This window comes from Schistocerca americana, chromosome 10, assembly GCF_021461395.2.
Source record: "Schistocerca americana isolate TAMUIC-IGC-003095 chromosome 10, iqSchAmer2.1, whole genome shotgun sequence".
NCBI classification, from domain to species: Eukaryota; Metazoa; Arthropoda; class Insecta; order Orthoptera; family Acrididae; genus Schistocerca; species Schistocerca americana.
This window is the reverse complement of record NC_060128.1, coordinates 195,236,134-195,260,964: the sequence shown is the minus strand read 5'-3', so window position 1 is coordinate 195,260,964 and position 24,831 is coordinate 195,236,134. Positions and strand designations below refer to the sequence as shown.

Sequence of the window (24,831 nt, the reverse complement as noted above, 5' to 3'; positions counted from 1 at the left end):
TTATATAAATGATACGCCATCTAGTATTATGGGTAACTCTAAAATATTTCTGTCTGCTGATGACACTAGCTTGCTAATAAAGGATGTTGTGTGCAACATTGGCTAGGCTTCAAATAGTGCAGTACACGACCTAAGTTCATGGCTTGTAGAAAATAAACCAACGCTAAATCACAATACGACTCAGTTTTTACATTTTCTAACACACAATTCAACAAAACCTGACGTTTTGATTTCACAGAATGGGCATATGATTAGTAAAACTGAAAAGTTCAAATTTCTAGGTGTTCAGATAGATAGTAAGTTGTCATGGAAAGCCCACATTCAGGACCTTGTACAAAGACTTAATACTGCCGTTTTTACTATTCAAACGGTATCAGAAGTGAGTGATCGTTCGACATGAAAATTAGTATACTTTGTTTATTTCATTGCTTATGTCATATGGTATTATATTTTGGGGTTAACTCTTCCCATTCTAAAAGGATATTTTTGGCTCAGAAATGGGTGGTTCGGGCAATATGTGGTGTAAGTTCACGAACCTCTTACAGACACCTGTTCACGAGTCTGGATATTTTGACACTGGCATCTCAATATATGTATTCCTTACTGTCATTTCTTGATAACAATATTAGCTTACACCCAAGAATAAGCAGCTTTCACTTGGTTAGTACTCGGCAGAAATCAAACCTGCATTTGGATCGGACTTCCTTAACTCTTGTGCAAAAAGATGTGCAGTATATAGCTGCACTCATTTTCAATAAGCTACCACTCAAATTAAAACATCTTGGCAGTAATCCACGGGCTTTCAAATCGAAACTGAAGAGTTTCCTCATGGGTCAATCCTTCTATTCTGTCGAGGAGTTCCTTGAAAAAATTAAGCTGATTCTTATTGTATTGCTGATTGCGTTTATTATTATTATTTTTATGCTGTAATTTTGCATACTGACACGTGACCTTGGAGATTTGCTCCTCAGTTTGGTCCTACGGAACTTGACTTGTAAATAAATAATTAAAAAAAAAAAAAAAAAAAAAAAAGACACTATAACTATAACAGTTGAAGGTCAAAAAGTTGTGAAAGTGAAGAGGTACACGACTTGCAGTATTAAAGAAACTTTTGCAATTTATAAGAGCAACTACACAACTTCACATATCGGAAGATCAAAATTTTATGCATTACGACCTAAGTGGGTGGTTCCATACCACCTAGAGATGTCTGTTTATATGTGTACTGCACCAATTTTGAACTTTGGATGGTAACTTTGAAGAACTTACTGGAGCATGCGACATATGACACCTCAGTTGGGCGTGTGAAGTCATTAGTAGTCTGTGACTTAAAGCGAGAGACTTGTTTGTTTCAAGAATGTGTGACTGTCCTGGAGAGGGAGGACCATCTTTACAGACACTTGGCTTGGCAGGCGTAGCAGATAACTCTGCAGAAATTACATATGCGAGATGGTAGGGAAATAAATTAATTAAGAAAACTGTTGCCTCTGACAGTTTCATTGATGAACTTGGTACATGGCCCCTGAAAGCAGAACACACCAGCATCTGAAGAAATTGCAACAACAACACATTGCAGAAGTTAAAGAGTGTGTGCAGGCAGAAGAACTATGTTTAGTGCTTCACCACGATTTTGCTGAGAACTGGCTTGTAATTCTCCCACAAGAAGTACAGGTATCATTGGAGTAATAACGTTTCATTTTTACAGCAGTGACATATTTTCAAAACAAGACCCCAAGGTAGATGTCGTGTTTGACTTCCGCAAGGCGTTCGATACAGTTCCCCACAGTCGTTTAATGAACAAAGTAAGAGCATATGGACTATCAGACCAATTGTGTGATTGGATTGAAGAGTTCCTAGATAACAGAACACAGCATATCATTCTCAATGTAGAGAAGTCTTCCGAAGTAAAAGTGATTTCAGGTGTGCCGCAGGGGAGTGTCGTAGGACCGTTGCTATTCACAATGTACATAAATGGCCTTGAGGATGACATCAGAAGTTCACTGAGGCTTTTTGCGGATGACGCTGTGGTGTATCGAGAGGTTGTAACAATGGAAAATTGTACTGAAATGCAGGAGGATCTGCAGTGAATTGACGCACGGTGCAGGGAATGGCGATTGAATCTCAATGTAGAAAGTGTAATGTGCTGCGAATACATAGAAAAAAAGATCCCATATCATTTAGCTAAAATATAGCAGGTCAGCAACTGGAAGCAGTTAATTCCATAAATTATCAGGGAGTACTCATTAGGAGTGATTTCAAATGGAATGATCATATAAAGTTGATGCCAGACTGAGATTCATTGGAAGAATCCTAAGGAAATGCAATCTGAAAACAAAGGAAGTAGGTTACAGTACACTTGTTCGCCCACTGCTTGAATATTGCTCACCCGTGTGGGATCCGTACCAGATACGGTTGAGAGAGAGAGAGAGAGAGAGAGAGAGAGAGAGAGAGAGAGAGAGAGAGCGAGCAGCGCACTTCGTTACAGGATCATTTAGTAATCGCAAAAGCGTTATGGAGATGATAGATAAACTCCAGTGGAAGACTCTGCAGGAGAGACGCTCAGTAGCTCGGTACGGGCTTTTGTTGAAGTTTTGAGAACATACCTTCACCGAGGAGTGAAGCAGTATATTGCTCCCTCCTACGTATATCTCGTGCAGAGACCGTGAGGATAAAATCAGAGAGCTTAGAGCCCACACAGAGGCATACCGACAATCCTTCCTTCCACGAACAATACGAGACTGGAATAGAAGTGAGAACCGATAGAGGTACTCAAGGTACCCTCTGCCACACACCGTCAGGTGGCTTGTGGAGTATGGATGTAGATGTAGAAGTATTGCAGTTATAAGTGATGACACAGGACATGACTCAGCACAAGCTTTGCTAGCAATGTGCAAAATTCTTCAACTGCAAACGGGGGCAGAGAAGATCATCATTATTTCTAATTGTGCTCCTAGTCATTTTAAAAATCGTTACCAGCTGTTTGAATTGAGTAAGTTGCTTGTGCCAACTGACTGGATATACAGTGGAACCAGTCACCATGCTACAAAACACAATCTTTCCAGACCAAATACAACTGTGATTCAGAATGCTGAGGATTTTACGAGAGTCGTGAAATCTTACACATCCGCAGCCCTCATTCTTTTGTCCAAAGAGGAAATCGGAGAATTCCGTGAGCAGGGAAAAAAAAACGGTCCAAGCAAACCTCCTGTGAAAGGAATTCAGAAGACACATTTTTGGACTCAAAGTGATGGGCGAACTCATATTGCACGAACTTTAGAGAGCAAGAAAGAAGAAATTTCCATCGCTCGGCCAACACCTCAGAAACAGCACGATAATATTCAGATTCACAACCTGAGTACGGGGATGGTTGTGGTGTGTGTGTGTGTGTGTGTGTGTGTGTGTGTGTGTGTGTGTGTGTGTGTGTGTGTGTGTCAGTGACTAGTGGATTGCAGAGATTATAGACACCGGTTATGAGTTAAACTAATTATAGTGAACTTTATGCTATCACATGGACCAGTTGCTGGGTATAGGTTTCCAGCTGAAGGACAGCAACAACGCCACAAGTGCTCACTTCCTGTTCACAATGTTTTGAAGATTGTAAGTGCTCCAGTTCTTATTGGTTCAACAGGAAGGCATCACTCTATATCAAAGGGAGATACTCAAGCAGTGGAACATATTTTTAGTTCACTGATTGGCTAATGGCTCAAATGGTTCAAATGGCTCTAAGCACTATGGGACTTAACATCTGAGGTCATCAGTACTGTAGACTACTTAAACCTAACTGACCTAAGGACATCACACACCGCAGCAACAGACTGGCTAATTTCAGTACAAAACAGAGTGCACAGAAGTTGTATAAATTGAAACCTTTAAGTCTTTGGACCTTTCATATACTTTCTGAAGTGGAAGGAAGACAAGGATTTCTGGTCAGATGAGTATCGGGTAATATCAACAGCAGCAGAAAATGGTATAACAGGTGTAGGATTCGTTATGAATAGGAAGGTAGGGCAGAGGGTGTGTTACTGTGAACAGTTCAGTGACCGGGTTGTTCTAATCAGAATCGACAGCAGACCAACACCGACAACGATAGTTCAGGTATACGTGCCGACGTCGCAAGCTGAAGATGAACAGATAGAGGAAGTGTATCAGGATATTGAAAGGGTAATGCAGTATGTAAAGGGGGACGAAAATCTAATAATCATGGGCGACTGGAATGCAGTTGTAGGGGAAGGAGTAGAAGAAAAGGTTACAGGAGAATATGGGCTTGGGACAAGGAATGAAAGAGGAGAAAGACTAATTGAGTTCTGTAACAAGTTTCAGCTAGTAATAGCGAATACCCTGTTCAAGAATCACAAGAGGAGAAGGTATACTTGGAAAAGGCCAGGAGATACGGGAAGATTTCAATTAGATTACATCATGGTCAGACAGAGATTCCGAAATCAGATACTGGATTGTAAGGTGTACCCAGGAGCAGATATAGACTCAGATCACAATATAGTAGTGATGAAGAGTAGGCTGAAGTTCAAGACATTAGTCAGGAAGAATCAATACGCAAAGAAGTGGGACACGGAAGTACTAAGGAATGACGAGATATGTTTGAAGTTCTCTAACGCTATAGATACAGCAATAAGGAATAGCGCAGTAGGCAGTACAGTTGAAGAGCAATGGACATATCTAAAAAGGGCCATCACAGAAGTTGGGAAGGAAAACATAGGTACAAAGAAGGTAGCTGCGAAGAAACCATGGGTAACAGAAGAAATACTTCAGTTGATTGATGAAAGGAGGAAGTACAAACATGTTCCGGGAAAATCAGGAATACAGAAGTACAAGTCGGTGAGGAATGAAATAAATAGGAAGTGCAGGGAAGCTAAGACGAAATGGCTGCAGGAAAATTGTGAAGACATCGAAAAAGATATGATTGTCGGAAGGACAGACTCAGCATACAGGAAAGTCAAAACAACCTTTGGTGACATTAAAAGCAACGGTGGTAACATTAAGAGTGCAACGGGAATTCCACTGTTAAATGCAGAGGAGAGAGCAGATAGGTGGAAAGAATACATTGAAAGCCTCTATGAGGGTGAAGATTTGTCTGATGTGATAGAAGAAGAAACAGGAGTCGATTTAGAAGAGCTAGGGGATCCAGTATTAGAATCGGAATTTAAAAGAGCTTTGGAGGACTTACGGTCAAATAAGGCAGAAGGGATAGATAACATTTCATCAGAATTTCTAAAATCATTGGGGGAAGTGGCAACAAAACGACTATTCACGTTGGTGTGTAGAATATATGAGTCTGGCGATATACCATCTGACTTTCGGAAAAGCATCATCCACACAATTCCGAAGACGGCAAGAGCTGACAAGTGTGAGAATTATCGCACAATCAGCTTAACAGCTCATGCATCGAAGCTGATTACAAGAATAATATACAGAAGAATGGAAAAGAAAATTGAGAATGCGCTAGGTGACGATCAGTTTGGCTTTGGGAAAAGTAAAGGGACGAGAGAGGCAATTCTGACATTACGGCTAATAATGGAAGCAAGGCTAAAGAAAAATCAAGACACCTTCATAGGATTTGTCGACCTGGAAAAAGCGTTCGACAATATAAAATGGTGCAAGCTGTTCGAGATTCTGAAAAAAGTAGGGGTAAGCTATAGGGAGAGACGGGTCATATACAATATGTACAACAACCAAGAGGGAATAATACGAGTGGACGATTAAGAACGAAGTGCTCGTATTAAAAAGGGTGTAAGACAAGGCTGTAGCCTTTCGCCCCTACTCTTCAATCTGTACATCGAGGAAGCAATGATGGAAATAAAAGAAAGGTTCAGGAGTGGAATTAAAATACAAGGTGAAAGGATATCAATGATACGATTTGCTGATGACATTGCTATCCTGAGTGAAAGTGAAGAAGAATTAAATGATCTGCTGAACGGAATGAACAGTCTAATGAGTACACAGTATGGTTTGAGAGTAAATCGGAGAAAGACGAAGGTAATGAGAAGTAGTAGAAATGAGAACAGCGAGAAACTTAACATCAGGATTGATGGTCACGAAGTCAATGAAGTTAAGGAATTCTGCTACCTAGGCAGTAAAATAACCAATGACGGACGGAGCAAGGAGGACACCAAAAGCAGACTCGCTATGGCAAAAAAGGCATTTCTGGCCAAGAGAAGTCTACTAATATCAAATACCGGCCGGTCTTAATTTGAGGAAGAAATTTCTGAGGATGTACATCTGGAGTACAGCAATGTATGGTAGTGAAACATGGACTGTGGGAAAACCGGAACAGAAGAGAATCGAAGCATTTGAGATGTGGTGCTATAGACAGATGTTGAAAATTAGGTGGACTGATAAGGTAAGGAATGAGGAGGTTCTACGCAGAATCGAAGAGGAAAGGAATATGTGGAAAACACTGATAAGGAGAAGGGACAGGACGATAGGACACCTGCTAAGACATGAGGGAATGACTTCCATGGTACTAGAGGGAGCTGTAGAAGGCAAAAACTGTAGAGGAAGACAGAGATTGGAATACGTCAAGCAAATAATTGAGGACGTGGGTTGCAAGTGCTACTCTGAGATGAAGACGTAACTTTCTGGAACTATTTAAAAGGCTTGGAAAATGAGTCTCTTACTCATCTTTCAAAACTAAAATTATGTTAAATAAGGTTAAGTTCTGATTTTTATGAGCCTGTTATGCGATAATAAAACAGGTTTTACGCATGGCAAAAATTTCAATTGTTTACAAAACCTATTCAACCTAAAAGTAGAAGCTCTCCTTTTCAGTAAATGTAGAACTATATGGTATTAAGCAACAGAAAAAAATCAAAATTTTATGGATTGGCATTTTTGGAGACTAAAAAAAAATCCATAAATTATTAAAAAAAGTTCAGAATGCTATAGTAAAAGGACTTGGACAGATAAGTCCAAATGGAGGTTTCTTTGTAATCATAAAGCAATTATATTTTTAAAAAATTTACAACTGTTCCAGAGATACAGCATTTTGAAATTTTTTACGAAATCGCATCTTCAAAATGGTATGCGCAGTGTAATCTTTGGAGTGCTGTATCTTAGAGCAGAAAATTATTTTATTTTATTTTTATTTTTTTGGGAGAAATCAAATAAATACATGTTCCTTACGTAGTCCTTCATTTTGGCATTTGCTAAATTCAGTAACATTCAAAATTATGAAGTTAAGATTTTTTCCTAGCTTGTCTGAATTGATGGGGCAACGGCCTTGCTGCAGTGGATACACCGTTTCCCGTGAGATCACCGAAGTTAAGCGCAGTCGGGTGTGGCCGGCACTTGGATGGGTGACTATCAGAGGTGTACAAATTCCCCTTGCAGCCTGCTTGCCCCTAGCACCTCTGCAACCATTCATGCAGGTCAGCCTGCCGCGATGTAAACAGAAGAGTGCGCGTGTACTGAGGCATAGTGGGCAATGCGGGCGATACGGGCTCCCGCAAGCCCGGGCTACCTGGGTTCCCGCAAGCCTGCCAAGCTTCACGGGACCCGCTCAGCTTGCTGCGCCTGACAACAGGTTGCGCTGTAAAGCTACCGTGACTAGAGTAGCCAGGTAGTTAGCCTGCAGTTCATTTATCGCAACGGTGGAGGCAGCACAATGAATAGGTCGAACTTTAGTGAGATTGAAAAAAAATTGACAACTGGCGAATACATGCTGGTAACGAAACAGAGCACAAGTGCCGCATGGGAAACATTTTCGTGTGTTTATGAGGCCGCTTCAAATAAATCGGTAGTTGTGTCTCAATGCAAACTATGTAAAAAGCTCTTAAGTACTTATTCGGGAACCTCGAGTATGTTACGACATGTGTGCAAATTTGACAAGCAGTTCCCTCACTCCATAAATATCTTGAAAGAGGGCAAAGATTTAGTGGCCGAAAAGTGCGTCGAAATGTGTGCTAAGGACCTGTGACCATTTAGCAGTATAGAGGGAGAAGGATTTCTTAATTTAGGGCAGACACTGATCGACATAGGTAAAAAATATGGCTCAGTTGATATTAAAAATGTTATGCCTTCCCGAGTGACAGTAGCTAGGAAAGTTCAAACCTTAGCTGATAAAGTGCGCAGCAAAATGCTCCCAGATATAGTGCATGCGATTCGTTCTGGTATATGTGCCAGTACAATTGATCTATGGACAGACAATTACAAAGGGGTGCATTACATGTCCGTGACAATGCATTACATAAATTCAGACTGGCGTTTGAATAAATATGTACTAATGTGCTCTGCGTTTCCTGACTGCCCAAAAACTGGCTCGAATATTCGAAACGAGTTGGAAGATGGCTTAGAAACTATGGGTGTTTCTCGTGAAGACATTGCCAAAATTACGTTTGTCACAGACCAGGGCAGTAACATTGTCAAAGCTCTCGAAGTATATCAGCGTCTTCCATGCATGGCTCATAGTATAAACACAGTCTTGAAGCATGTTCTGAGCGAACAGTTTTTGAATGAAAATGTTCCAAATATATTAGCCATTCTTAATACAGTGCGGGCTACGGTTTCGTACTTCAAGAGAAGAGGTCTCTATGTGAGACTGAACTCATCTTTAAAGCAGTGGGTTTCAACTCGTTGGAATAGTTATTTTGACATGCTTGTATCAGTCCATTCTCAGATTGATTCAGTGAAGGCTGTTTTACATAAAGAAGGTGCCTCTGATAAGATGCTGGGTTATGACCACCATATAACTGGCCAGCTTATAGAATTTCTTAAGCCGTTTAAAGAAGCCACAGTTGATCTAGAGAGTGACAAGGATCCAACCCTACATTTAGTTCTACCGTGGTTTTATGCCTTAAAAACTCACTGTACCGTACGGGATAACGATGAAGAGATTTGTAATTTTATTCCATCTGAATGTTATAGAACCACTTGTGAAATATGTATGTTGAGAAAATGTATTTTCAGGACATGAAACCTTTGAAACAAGCCGCTGATGCCTTCCTAGAACAGAAAATGTGCGTTAGTATGTTGCATAAAATTGCAACGTTTATGGTGGCTAACTACCGCACATTAAGAAAGTTAACCGAGGATGAAAAAATTGAAGTTTACCAAGCAGCACGACAGATGTGTGCTGAAGGTAAGCTCCTAAGATAATGCATATATTCTTCATCTACATGTACATGGTTACTCTGCAAGACACACGCAAGTGCTTAGTTGAGGGTTCATCGAACCACTTTCAACTTATTTGTCTCCTTTTCTCGAATTTCGCGCGGGATAGAACACCTACAGCTCTCCATTTGAGCGCTGCTTTTTTGTATTTTATTCTGATGATCATTTCTTCCAATGTATATGGGACTCAACAATATCTCTTCGAATTCGGAGGTGTAAGTTGGTGATCAAAATTTCGTATATAGATCGCGCCACGTCAAAAAACGCCATTGTTGAAATGATTACCACCCCAACTCTTGTGTAATTTCCGCGACACTCTTTCCCCTGTTTTACGATAATACCAAACCAGCTGCCCTTATTTAGACTCTTTCGACCTCTTCCGTCAATAGTAAGGCTCTCCAACTTCGTAGCAATGCTCCAAAAGAGTGTTTTGTCATTAAAACGCCTACAGCATTTTCTGTGTGTCCATTCCTATTTAAGTAGGTCGTAATTGTAATCAGAGGTATTAAGTAGAATCTACAGCCTTTAGATTTGACTGGTTGATCTTGTAAACAAAGTTTAACGGACTTAGTTTAGTACACACAGGGATAACCACGCTCTTGTCATTATTTATTGCCAACTGCTAATTTTTACACCAAAAATATATACCTTATTTAAATCGTCCGGCAGTTAGTTTTGATCTTCTGGTGACTTTACAGGACGATAAATGATAGCATCATCTAAAACCTATTATAATTTCAACTATGTGTAGTACGATCTTCACATTATTCTGCAAATATTAATTGGAACCTGTACAGTTTCAGTACAAGTGCCCAATCACAGCAACCAAGAAACAAATCCAGGGCCGTACAAAATGGCGAAATTTGAGGACTGGGCAGAAGAGCCTCCTCTCCTACATGATGAAGTCAGCAGATACTTGCAAGAACACTGTGTGAACGAGGGAGATATTCTACAGTGGTGGAAAAATAACTCCCAACGACTTCCTCGACTTGCGTGTGTGGCAAGAAAAATATTAAATATACCAGCCACTAGTGCGTCTAGTGAGAGAATTTTTAGTTGCGCTGGAAACCTAATTAGCGAAAAACGATCACGTCTTAATGCAGACAGACTTAACGATCTCGTCATAATTAATTCAAACACTAATCAGCAGACACATTGAAAATACAGTAGAACATTAAACGGGAAACTATGAGTTTGAGCGCAAATTTACTAATTAAGAGTGCAGATTTCTTTCTTGTGCTTTCTGGGCGTCAATTTCTGAGATAGAAATTTTGTAATGCATACAGTTCATTTTTATTTTAGACTAAAATTTTTGATTTCAATCCTTCCAAGTGACATTAATTATTGTTTGTAAACCATTTCCTGTTACTTGGGTTTGCAAAAGTAGCCAAATATTTTTAGGAGTATCTGGTTTGGCCTAAATAATACTTTCAGGGGAACTGAAGGAAAATTTGTAAAGATTTTATGTTGAAAAGTGTTCTGCAAAATAAAATATTCATTTGTGGAGTAAGGCAATACACATTATGAGTTTAAATAACAATTTATTTTGTTGAGTTCCACACACATTGCAAAATGTAATTTTATTCTTGTATTTCTATATTAAGGGGAACATGCAAAGTCAAGATGCTGAAAACCTAGACACTACAAATACTCCTAAAATGAAGAGCGTCTTTTTCCATGAATGTATTGTAGTAGGAATATAATGGAAACTCTGAGCCACTCTCCACAGCGTCTATATCTGCGTCATGAGGATTCAGACTCGTCGTTTAGGTCTGTGTTATCAGGGTCTAGAGTCGTCGTTTAGATTTGCATCATGCAAGTAAACACTCGTCGTCTTAGTCTGCATCATGATGGTCCGAAATATGGTCCCTCATGATGCAGACCTAGACTACAAGTGTGGACTCTCATGACGCAAACGTAGGAGCCGCGAAAAATGGCTCAGGGTCGCCATTGTATTCCCAGTACTATAGTTTTTAGACGAACTGGATACGAAACAAGTCCTTCGATTTTGTTAAAATGCATTTTGGCAATTTAAAATGATTTATCCAACTTCGAATGAATTCACAGAACCAGTAAAATACATCCTGGAAACATAGTTAAATATTTATATTATTGGTGTCATACTTGGCTGAAACATACTAAAGTTAAAGAATCTAGACTTCCAAAATCTTAATTTGGTTCTCATTGCAGTACAGTGGTTAATAGGGGCGTAGATAATTTATTCTTCTGGGGAGGTGACCAATCTTCTTTTTGGGGGGTGGAGGTTCACTTCTTTAGTACAAATATCCATCCGTTTCGGTGTTGAAAAGTGCAGCACAGACTGCATTGCGTTGCCTGGGCATTTATTTATTCCATACTCTCGTAGTCCATCTTCCCTCCCGTATTTTCTCTCTATCCATTTAGTCCTCTCCCACTATCTCTTTGATCACCTCCACCCCCCCCCCCCCCCCCACTCCCCATTCCTTGGCCGGCCGAAGTCGCCAAGCAGTTCTAGGCGCTACAGTCTGGAACCGCGCGACCGCTACGGTTGCAGGTTCGAATCCTGCCTCGGGCATGGATGTGTGGGATGTCCTTAGGTTAGTTAGGTTTAAGTAGTTCTAAGTTCTAGGGGACTGATGACCTCAGAAGTTAAGTCCCATATTGCTCAGGGCCATTTGAACCATTTTTGAACCCATCCCTTGGCCCATCTGCCCCCACCCTCTATCCTTCTCCTCGTCCTCTCCCTGTTGGATTCCGCCACCTCAGTTCATCTCCTCTTCACCTATCTATGAAAACTCATATATATATCTGTCAACTTTCGTGGTGATCAGTGAATCAGTGTCAAAGTTTATTGCTAGGTAGCATTTATTGTAATACTTTTTGATACGCAGCATTGATAGTTTTGTTTTCTGGTGCGTAAACAAATGAAGTTGAAGGTGTCCCGACAGGGCAATATGCGACATGCAAATAGCCATGTGAAAAACATGATTTTCAAGATTGATGCCACAAACATATAACAACTGCCCCTGCGATTTATCTATCGACATGGCAAATGTAAGCTGCACTGGAAATTATAACCGTTTAAAGTCGAATGGCATGTCGGTCGGAATCTTAGTGATATTGGAATCAAACTGTCCTCACCTTTGTACTTTCCTTTTAAAATTGTGGCTTCGATTACGTTGTTCTTTAACTTCTTCCCCGCAAGCCGGGTGCCATTACAAAGACGTGGCTGGTTTACCTTTCGCAACATGATTGCCCATCCGACTTAATTACAGATTGGGAGGCGGTAATCCGGGGAAATCCAGCGAATTTAAAAATTCCGTAGGATAGTTGACTACATCATCTTGGTTAGTAACGGAATAAACCGGCCTTGTATGTCAGCAATTCGCCAGGTGTCATATTTTGAATCTGAAAATTCATTTCGTTAACATCAAGGTTTTTTGCAGCCAATATAACACGTTCACTCAACCAAAAATGGTTTGCAACTGTTAAACGACATTTGCTGTGCGCGAATTGTCCAACACGATGACTGTGAATGTGTCAGACAGCTCTCAAATTTCAAAAAGATCATAGACATTTCGTTTAAAAGAAATATATATATATATATATATATATATATATATATATATATATATATATATATATATATATACACATGCACATGTAAATATTCAAAAACCTTCTCCATGGAAACATGCGTACATAGTGAACTTTCGTGGTAACCCGCAAACGATGTCAAAATCTTTTGTAAGGTACTCTCTTCAATGTACTGTCCGAAATATTATGTAGACAGTGATGTTCCTCTTGATGGTCAAGTGTGCAAAATTTCTTCAAGATCGGAATAAAATTGTAGGTTGGTGTAGAAGTGTGTACGTAAAGTACCCTCCGCCATGCACCATTCAGAATTTTAAGCAGGCAGCGCCCTTCATCCTGCTTTGAATATCAAGTGTGCCAAATTTCATCAAGATCGGAATAAATACGTACAATTTGTCGAGTTCCGTTATGTAAAGGAACCTCTGCCATGCACCATATGAAATTTTATGTAGACTGTGACCTTCCTCTTGGTTTCAAGGTATAGTGTGCAAAATTTCATCAAGATTGTATGCAATACAAACACACGGACACAATGAAAACGCACTTTCAGTTTTTGTCAAATTTTCCAATTTTTCGGTCGATTTTTGAAAAATTTTATTTCATAAAAACCTTGTTCTGAGAATTACAAACACAGCAAAAAAAATTTAGCCGAACTGGTCCAGGCGTTCTCGAGTTTTACGCTTATCAACACATTTGGCAATTAATTTTTATTTATATAGATAAGAAGCCCGAAATATACGCGTAAAGGAAGAATATACAAATAAAACCAATATTTTTTTTACCTGAAATTAATACATATATATATAATGTTGGGGTTTGTCTTTTGGTGCTCAGGTAAAATAAAAACATTTGATTAACGTTCATAATATGACAATGACGCGCGGAGACTAAACGGCTGCGTAGCGCAGCTCAGCAGTAATATGGGCAGGCAAGCAAGTTTCCCGCAGCCTGCCCGGGTTGGGTTCTGCTTGGCTTGGCTGGGAGTGAAGCAGCCTGCCCGTTCTGTTGACAACGAGCGGCGGCCTGCCCGCCTGGCCACCGGGCAAGCATGGGCGGGTTAAAAGCGGGACATGTACACCTCTAGTGACTATCCAGGCCGTCATGCGCTGTTGCCATTTTTCGGGGTGCACTCAGCCTCGTGATGCCAACTGAGGAGCTACTCGACCGAATAGTAGTGGCTCCGGTCAAAGAAAACCATCGTAACAACCGGGAGAGTGGTGTGCTGACCACACGCCCCTCCTATCCGCATACTCAACTGAGGATGACACAGCGGTCGGATGGTCCCGATGGGACACTTATGGTCTGAAGACAGAGTGCTTTTTTTGTCTGAATTGATAGGGACTATGCCTACTGTGAATTGTAACCTTTACGAGTTTTTGTTGGCAGCCCTGATAAAAGTAAATGTGTTTTCCCACAATGAATAGTGTTATCCAATATCCAACAATTTCACTCATCCGCAAATCATTTCACACTCCACTTTCTACTGATATTGTCCTTCCAGGAATGAGAAGCTGTTCTGGTGGATTTCGTGGGATGGAGATAAAGTTCTAAAAAATCGTTAATGCGAGCCCATTTCTCTGTTCCAAGATAGACTGCTTGAGTGCCCTTTTCATTAGAAGTGTTGGAGAATGAACTACCCTTTCCAAATACCGTATTTACTCGAATCTAAGCCGCACTTTTTTTCCAGTTTTTGTAATCCAAAAAACTGCCTGCGGCTTAGAATCGAGTGCAAAGTAAGCGGAAGTTCTGAAAAATGTTGATAGGTGCTGCCACAACTAACTTATGCCATCGAATATATGTAGCGCTACACAGGCACGTTTTGCAGGCACAAAGATAAATACTGGCGCCAAAACCTCTGCGTCAGTAAATAAATTTTTTTAAAAAAAGGTGGAAGATGAGCTTTTTTCTCCGCCCCGAGTTTCGACCACTCCATTTTCATACATTATCCAACGAAGTAAATACAAATTCCATATTGTTCATCTTCGAATGTAGCAGCATTTCAATGTACTACGAAAATCCGATTGGCAAGACTGTTTGGTATGTTCGTCAATATGGCCAACTCTACGTTCTGAATTTTTTCCCACCTGTGAGAAGAGATGGTTACTAATAGGAACTTTTATGAACTGTGAATCACTTGCAGTATTCTCTTCACCATAAGAATAATACGAATATAAAGATTTTTCCATGTATTCTTTCGTGTTTGCTGCTATCTCATTTAAATCGTGTCTGCCTAATAAACTAGGAAACTTAGAGTGAGACAACAGCAAACGCGGAAGAGTATACATATCACGCCATATTTATAGTCGTATTATTCTTATGCCTAATAATGATACAGTCAGAAATGAAGCACGTGAATTGACTAGATTTTTAAATCTAAGATGACTAATTTCTGTGCAGAATGTAATGTACTAAAGAGGCGTCTGCAAAGATTTTCAAACGGAGGAAAATTTTCGCTAAACTCTCGTTCAGAACATCTATCATACGCAGTCTATTATGTGGTTCTTGTTGATCATTATCAAAGAACGCAGCAGTGTAAGTAACAACAAACAGCAGTCTCTTGCCATTGTTTCGCTAATTAGACGATTCCCCCCCCTCTCTTTTAATTGTAAGCGGCGGTAGCGTGCACAAAAGCAAGTCATGCCGCGAGCGCTGACAGGCCGTGAACACTGATTATCAGAATGCGACAAAAAATGCTTGACACAGTACAGTAATGCATTTTCAGCTTAGAGTGACGTAAACACCTATAACAAAGAGAACGGCACTTATTAGATCAAAGAAAAATAAGCAATCAATTCAAACCAGACGAAGCACGTGAAAAAGGAAGGGTACCCCTAAAAAATTCGGACGGAGCACCTGACGCATAGCAAAGCTGGTAAAGCTTAACTGCTAAGCTTATGACTCGAACCAAACTACTGTAGCTGTATTGTCATTCTTTCTACCTAAATTGTGTCTCATATTACAATGGACCAACTCTGTTTCGATTTGGAGGTGCGGACTAAAACTTTTCTCCCCCCTTGAATTTCGAGTCACAACTTTCAGGTGCGGCTTAGATTCGAGAAATTTTTTTTCCCTTGATTTCGAGTCTCATTTTTCAGGTGCGGCTTAGATTCGAGTGCGGCTTAGATTCGAGTAAATACGGTCGTGACAACCACATCAATTTAATCCATTTTCTTCAATGCAATTCACTGAAAATCATTTGATTAAACATATTCCTGGAGTTTGTAGTGAAAATAACAATAACAAATTCTGCTTATTTTAATTAGTGTGAGCCACTGCATTGCTCAATGGATTACAATTTGTGAGAAACTTTACTTACATCCCATATCAGATAGTGATATTAACCTGACTGTTGACAATGTTCCTACTGCGATAGGATTAATTGAGGAAACATGTCGAGGGCAGGTGTCCTCTTTTCAACTGTCGATGGGACAGTTCTGTCAAGTGGTGTCAATAGATAACTTTTATGGCTTCAGACGAATGGAGTGAATTACTTGCATTGAAAATGGGACTATAAGCTCTGAAACCATATTTCATAGCTGCATTGAGATCATTTTTCCCTAATTTTTAATTATAAGTATTGTGAACTTCATTAAAATAGTGTAAGTTAAATAGCAATACACAAACTGGTGATTTGGATGATCAGTTTGGCGTATAGCACTCCCCTCGTTCTCAATAAACATCAGCGTAATAGTTTGCTCAATTAATACCCGAGGCAAACTTTTTTAAACATACATTTCTCGACACCGTGATGACAAAATGCCTTCTCGTAGCTTGTACTCCTCACTTACCTCTGTAATCTCCCGCTCGGTCGGCTTCTTGTACTTGGTTGCCGGCTGTATGGAGCCCGGGCTCCAGTAGCGGTAGCGGACGCCCTTCCACACCTTGCGGGCGGGCTCTTCGCCAGCTGCCGCCCGGTGGCTGCGCTTCTCGGGGCGCTGAAATTCCTCTGCCGAGGGCTCCGCACTCGTGGGCTCTTCCACTTTTGCCTTGCCGGTCGGCGTGACGGGCTGCAAAGCGTAAAGGTGAGTAGATACTACTAGTTAATGGCCAGGAACTGGTGCTCGACAAGACGATACCGCTTCACGGCTGCGGAGTGCTAGTGATGCCTGCATGGAAAGGGTGAAGGGTGAAAGCACTCGTGAGAATGTGTAGCAAAAATGATAACAAACGTATAAGTTCGAACAGTGTTGTTCAGGAGTTTGCAGACTGGCTCTACAGACGTGTACATTTGAGACGCTAGTGGTGCTAGAATGCGTTCCTCGCTACGTACCTAGTTCGACCAGGTACAGCTTTTCTAGTGTATGCAAAAATTATCTTTGTATGAAACTTGAAAATACTGTTGTGACAGGTAAGTACTGTATTTTAGCTGGCATGCTACAAAAGTATGTTTTGGTGTATAAATGATCTCACAATTCCCATCCTTTTGATATTTTTCATCAAAATAAAATGTCAGGAAATGAGATGTCAGTGTGTCACTGGTAGCACATATGGAAGTATTACTTTTTTATTTTTATTTATTTACTTTTTTTTAATAGTGAAAATAAAACAAATTTTGTTTAGTTCCACTAAAATTTATTTACTAATAATCAGTTTTTATCTTGTTAGACCATTGTCATTAATTTTGTAGTGTCAAACACCAAAAAGGTTAAGAAAATTTGAGGAACAAATTTAAGCTTGCATACGTGTAATAGTTACAGACTGTGTCCATTAATTTTTCTTCTTTCATCTATTAGAGAACCTTTATCAAATTATGACAGCAGTGCACAAAAATTTCAAACCATCTTCTCAAAAGATATCATTCAAAATAAATTAAGGAAGGATGTTATTGTGTGCAGTACTACCATTACATGACCACGAAATATTCAGATCTCAAACAGTCTTTCTTTTTTTCTTTGTGGTGGTGTACCAAGAAGGAACCACCTGAGAGAAAAGTGAATACATCTGATTAGATGGCAGGTTGCTTTGTGGACAAATCTGCCCTCGTAACAAGATGCAGATGCACTGAGGTGAGAAACCCAAAGTGGTTCCTTGAGAATACATTATGTCACTGATGTTAGTGAAGCACTTTCTGGAAATGTATTGTGAAGTATTTAAAACTGATTGGTTACTGTATTTTGTAGACTTTAGAAAGGTTGTTGTAAACACCTTTAAATTTGTTAATGAGCTGTTGAAAATATAATGTGAATTAATGATAATGTTTAATCTGACAAATAATAAATACCAACACAAAAATAAATAGCAAAATCATTTCATAAGGATGACAAAAATTTATTGTGAAACCATTTAGAATTAAACATAAAACGACCATTTCTGTCGCCACCTGGAATACTGACCTTTCCTCCTGAGACATCCTATAAAAACCAATAAATTTCCCACACAGTTGTCATTTTGGTTCAGCACTGAAGTAAATGCCTCTTTCACTAACAGAATTGAAATTGTGGTGATACAAACGTCAGAATTACAATGGCCAGCAAGAATAAAACACTGAGCACAAAATAGCACTGTCGAGTCTTGTAAGACAATCAGTTTTTTAATATTAAAGAACTATAGTTCAAATAAAATTATTTGACAGCTGACACTTCACCCCTCAGATCTCAGTTCTTCCAGTAACAGTTCTCAACGTCAGGCCCGAACCTACCATCTTCGCCAGTGGATCTCAGTGCAGCATTAGCAGTGTCTGACTAGTGCCATGTAAACACGTAATGCATTACCGGACAACCTCGGCAGCCCGCTCATCTATCTCAGCCGCAGTGGCTGACCGGTGCTCTGCATGTGCCTGTAGTCCACGAACCTACTCACCGTAACAGTCTCATTTGAGGTGCAGCCGATACCTCAGCTGGCAAAGCTATATTGCAACAGGACTAATATCAAATGAAGTAGTTTAAATTGGAGTATAGTTTGCATTCTAAAATAATGCACTTACTATGTTCACAGTGTGGCAGTTGCATACTACCAGAGCACTACCACTCATTCGGACCTTCCAAGACATAAGAAGATGTCCCCAAAGGGATCGACCTTTTATTATTATTAGAATAAATGCGCACTTTCAGTGATGTAAGTTAAGATCCGAGGTATCACACCATGTAGCCATTCACATACGCCTTCGTTTATGAGTAACTGATTTAAAAAAAAAAAAAAAAATTAAAAAAAAAAAATTAAATCACATGGTCTGGTTACCTTATGCAATGAATAGGACAGCAGGTTAAGGATTTTTTTTATTATTTTTAATCTCTATCAAAATGACTCTGATCATTCTTTCCATTCAATTAATTGGTTTAAACAATTTTTTATTTCTACTTCTTTGTCACATTCCTTTAATCGCCATATGAACTTTTTTCCATCTGTTGCATTTTTTTTCTTTATATCATTCTTTTTCCAATCAGAATTTTTGTGAATATGAGTTTGATTATATTTATCTACTATAATATTCAATTATTTGAAAATTATGATATAACAGTTAAAAAGCAGGATACCAAATAATCTATTTGTATTGAATCTGCAGTGGTGTGAAAAACGTATTTTTCGTTACCATGTGTGCAATCTATGAGCTATTACACTGTTGTTGTGGTCTTCAGTCCTGAGACTGGTTTGATGCAGCTCTCCATGCTACTCTATCCTGTGCAAGCTTTTTCATCTCCCAGTACCTACTGCAACCTACATCCTTCTGAATCTGCTTAGTGTATTCATCTCTTGGTCTCCCTCTACGATTTTTACCCTCCACGCTGCCCTCCAATACTAAATTGGTGATCCCTTGATGCCTCAGAACATGTCCTACCAACCGATCCCTTCATCTGGTCAAGTTGTGCCACAAACTTCTCTTCTCCCCAATCCTATTCAATACTTCCTCATTAGTTATGTGATCTACCCATCTAATCTTCAGCATTCTTCTGTAGCACCACATTTCGAAAGCTTCTATTCTCTTCTTGTCCAAACTATTTATCGTCCATGTTTCACTTCCATACATGGCTACACTCCATACGAATACTTTCAGAAATGACTTCTTGACACTTAAATCAATACTGGATGTTAACAAATTTCTCTTCTTCATAAACGCTTTCTTTGCCATTGCCAGCCTACATTTTATATCCTCTCTACTTCGACCATCATCAGTTATTTTGCTCCCCAAATAGCAAAACTCCTTTACTACTTTAAGTGCCTCATTTCCTAATCTAATTCCCTCAGCATCACCCGACTTAATTCGACTACATTCCATTATCCTTGTTTTGCTTTTGTTAATGTTCATCTTATATCCTCCTTTCAAGACACTGTCCATTCCATTCAACTGCTCTTCCAAGTCCTTTGCCGTCTCTGACAGAATTACAATGTCATCGGCGAACCTCAAAGTTTTTATTTCTTCTCCATGAATTTTAATACCTACTTCGAATTTTTCTTTTGTTTCCTTTACTGCTTGCTCAATATACAGATTGAACAACATCGGGGAGAGGCTACAACCCTGTCTTACTCCCTTCCCAACCACTGCTTCCCTTTCATGTCCCTCGAATCTTATAACTGCCATCTGGTTTCTGTACAAATTGTAAATAGCCTTTCGCTCCCTGTATTTTACCCCTGCCACCTTTAGAATTTGAAAGAGAGGATTCCAGTCAACATTGTCAAAAGCTTTCTTTAAGTCTACAAACGCTAGAAACGTAGGTTTGCCTTTCCTTAATCTTTCTTCTAAGATAAGTCGTAAGGTCAGTATTGCCTCACGTGTTCCAACATTTCTACGGAATCCAAACTGATCTTCCCCGAGGTTGGCTTCTACTAGTTTTTCCATTCGTCTGTAAAGAATTCGTGTTAGTATTTTGCAGCTGTGACTTATTAAACTGATAGTTCGGTAATTTTCACATCTGTCAACACCTGCTTTCTTTGGGATTGGAATTATTATATTCTTCTTGAAGTCTGAGGGTATTTCGCCTGTTTCATACATCTTGCTCACCAGATGGTAGAGTTTTGTCAGGACTGGCTCTCCCAAGGCCGTCAGTAGTTCCAATGGAATGTTGTCTACTCCGGGGGCCTTGTTTCGACTCAGGTCTTTCAGTGCTCTGTCAAACTCTTCACGCAGTATCATATCTCCCATTTCATCTTCATCTACATCCTCTTCCATTTCCATAATATTGTCCTCAAGTACATCACCCTTGTATAGATCCTCTATATACTCCTTCCACCTTTCTGCTTTCCCTTCTTTGCTTAGAACTGGGTTTCCATCTGAGCTCTTGATATTCATACAAGTCGTTCTCTTATCTCCAAAGGTCTCTTTAATTTTCCTGTAGGCAGTATCTATCTTACCCCTAGTGAGATAGGCCTCTACATCCTTACATTTGTCCTCTAGCCATCCCTGCTTAGCCATTTTGCACTTCCTGTCGATCTCATTTTTGAGACGTTTGTATTCCTTTTTGCCTGCTTCATTTACTGCATTTTTATATTTTCTCCTTTCATCAATTAAATTCAATATTTCTTCTGTTACCCAAGGATTTCTACTAGCCCTCGTCTTTTTACCTACTTGATCCTCTGCTGCCTTCGCTACTTCGTCCCTCAAAGCTACCCATTCTGCTTCTACTGTATTTCTTTCCCCCATTCCTGTCAATTGTTCCCTTATGCTCTCCCTGAAACTCTGTACAACCTCTGGTTCTTTCAGTTTATCCAGGTCCCATCTCCTTAAATTCCCACCTTTTTGCAGTTTCTTCAGTTTTAATCTACAGGTCATAACCAATAGATTGTGGTCAGAGTCCACATCTGCCCCTGGAAATGTCTTACAATTTAAAACCTGGTTCCTAAATCTCTGTCTTACCATTATATAATCTATCTGATACCTTTTAGTATCTCCAGGGTTCTTCCATGTATACAACCTTCTTTCATGATTCTTAAACCAAGTGTTAGTTATGATTATGTTGTGCTCTGTGCAAAATTCTACCAGGCGGCTTCCTCTTTCATTTCTTCCCCCCAATTCATATTCACCTACTATGTTTCCTTCTCTCCCTTTTCCTACACTCGAATTCCAGTCCCCCATGACTATTAAATTTTCGTCTCCCTTCACAATCTGAATAATTTCTTTTATTTCATCATACATTTCTTCAATTTCTTCGTCATCTGCAGAGCTAGTTGGCATATAAACTTGTACTACTGTAGTAGGCGTGGGCTTCGTATCTATCTTGGCCACAATAATGCGTTCACTATGCTGTTTGTAGTAGCTTACCCACATTCCTATTTTCCTATTCATTATTAAACCTACTCCTGCATTACCCCTATTTGATTTTGTGTTTATAACCCTGTAGTCACCTGACCAGAAGTCTTGTTCCTCCTGCCACCGAACTTCACTAATTCCCACTATATCTAACTGTAACCTATCCATTTTCCTTTTTGAATTTTCTAACCTACCTGCCCGATTAAGGGATCTGACATTCCACGCTCCGATCCGTAGAACGCCAGTTTTCTTTCTCCTGATAACGACATCCTCTTGAGTAGCCCCGCCCGGAGATCTGAATGGGGGACTATTTTACCTCCGGAATATTTTACCCAAGAGGACGTCATCATCATTTAATCATACAGTAAAGCTGCATGCTCTCGAGAAAAATTACAGCTGTAGTTTCCCCTTGCTTTCAGCCGTTCGCAGTACCAGCACAGCAAGGCCGTTTTGGTTATTGTTACAAGGCCAGATCAGTCAATCATCCAGACTGTTGCCCTTGCAACTACTGAAAAGGCTGCTGCCCCTCTTCAGGAACCACACGTTTGTCTGGCCTCTCAACAGATACCCCTCCGTTGTGGTTGCACCTACGGTACGGCTATCTGTATCGCTGAGGCACGCAAGCCTCCCCACCAACGGCAAGGTCCATGGTTCATGGGGGGGGGGGGGGGGGGGGGGGGGGCTATTACACTATGGACAAAATAACGCAGATGAAGATTTAAATGAAAAAAGAATTTATAAGTATAACTAAATTCAAACAAAATGAGAAATAGACATAATGAATACAATAATGTGGGCGAAAAAACAGGGTGATTAATTAAAAAACATGAACAAAGATTTAAAGTTAAAAAAGAATGATAAGAACAAAAAAGAGAGAGCAAATGAAGAAGTTGATATCATGATTAAAATGATGTGAGAAAGGAATGAAAAGAAAAAATTACATTAAATCAATTAATTGAACAAAAATGGTTATCAAAGTCATTTCAACAAAGATTTAAAATAAAAAAATAATATACCTGACAAGATTCAAACCCACAAACTCCTGCATGTGAAGCTATTATCCTATCCATTACGCAGCACAACCAGACTATTTGATGCAACTTTTTTAAGACTATTGCGCATCACCAGGGTGAATAGCTGCAGTGTGTGATATATGGGATCTTAACCTACGTAACCGTATACATGGTTTCAGAAATTCTATTCCACCGCTGGGGGGTCTCTCTTTGTAAGGTCAGACGACACTAGTCATTTCGAGTGGCCACGAACTGCATTAATCTCTATGAAATTAACTGTGTGCAAATATGGTAAACTTTTATGGTGGAGGAATAAATACTTTCATTACTGAAAGTGTGAAAGGAAGAAATAAATAAACAATTTGGTGTTACTGTCAGCACATTTTACGTATCGACAGAACGTCACGAACGTCTCACGTATATCGATACATTCTTATCTACTGAGCTATACAATAAACCTGAGTGTACCACACGGTGAAAAAGAGTAGAGTAAAATCCCGTACAACAGAGAGGTCGCTCAAGGTTTCGTTGTAAATTACTGTACTGATGAAAAGAAAAACAGTCTTGCAGATGGAGACGTGAAATGTCAAAGCTAAAATCCTGAGATTAGAAACTGACGTGAGAGAAAGGACAGCAGAGGCACGAAGGTTAAAATGACAAGAAGAACCACACAATGTTCACATTTCGCGACAGATTAAATCTGAGACATAACGGAACCACACGCCTTCCGGCAAAGGTAGGTTTCGAAATCCAGTCGACAGTGGAATCGCCGAACGAAATTGTCACTGGAGTGGAGCACGTAATGACCGAGAGTCTCGGACCGGTACACAACTTTAATCTGCTGGTGTGTGGAAGATTCATTCTGGAGGAAGATTCACAGTATTTAAAGTAAGATTATGGTATCCAAAAAATTATTCAGTAGTTTTCATTTCAAAATTAGTTTTCTTCCACCAGCAATATAAAATTATTAGCTTCATTTAACAACATCATTAAAGACAAAGCACATACATTAAGCAAAATTACAATGAAGTTACTCGAGACAGAAGTGGGTACAGAGACTTGCACAGTAACACACTTCATTTGACACATCACAGTGAGGCACGGAGGCCTCGGTATTACCAGACGACGAGTGGCAGACTGTTTGACGAGTATCTGTTGCTATGAAGTGTTACGTATAGTGTGTACCTAGTAGTCACACGAGAATCTGACAATTCCGAGTGCCTTTAGTGCTTCTCTTTAGTACGAGTTAAGTTGTCTCATACTACTCTTAATGCATTCAAATTTTGGAAAGCAATCTGAAGCATGAGAAACCTATTACATGTTTCACATTAACACAGATAATTTAGTTAGTCAGAGGAAGCATTGGTGCCAGCAGATGGGTAATATGCCATGCCCTTGGGGCAAATCACACAATTCTAACAGTCCGAGATCAAATCTAAAATTGCAGATTATACATCTTTCAATACCACTGTATTCACTAACTTTTCCAATTCAAAGTTTTTGGCATTCTAACTGTGGTGGGGAGTACGTCTCAACAAAATATCACCAGATAATGTATTTCTTATGTAAAAAAACTTTCTATCCACACAAATGTCTATAATTTCACTAAGTAAGATATTATCCACACAGTGTTCACATGTACAAATAAACACAACAGGCAAAGAACATACAATACAAGTAATAGAAGAAATGACTACACTGAGGAAACAGCTAGCTACGAGAGCGATAACCTTACCTCGATGGAGGTCTGAGACGTTTCGTCTGGATCCGGCAGTTCTTCCTTGATCTTTATTACGAGCTTGTCCGCTTCGTGCTCTCCGTCGGCGGACTCTGCCTGTGCCGGCTCCACCACTTCCTCCTTTATTTTCACCTCTCGCTTCATTTCCTGACTCACGTGGTCCACGACAGCTGCAGCCTTTAACAGAAATGCCGAGATTAACT

At 39.8% G+C, this 24,831-nt stretch overlaps 1 protein-coding gene across 1 annotated transcript in view; it reads right to left on the bottom strand.

The window, feature by feature from the left end:
* Positions 1-24,831, bottom strand: part of LOC124552384 (histone-lysine N-methyltransferase 2C-like) — a 434,288-nt gene that overhangs the window by 30,419 nt on the left and 379,038 nt on the right. Inside the window, exons 70-71 of the mRNA XM_047126647.1 lie at positions 24,626-24,805; positions 16,485-16,703 (exon numbers count right to left, since the gene is read on the bottom strand). Coding sequence (XP_046982603.1) covers positions 16,485-16,703; positions 24,626-24,805 — 399 coding nt within the window. The remainder of the gene's footprint in view (positions 1-16,484; positions 16,704-24,625; positions 24,806-24,831) is intronic.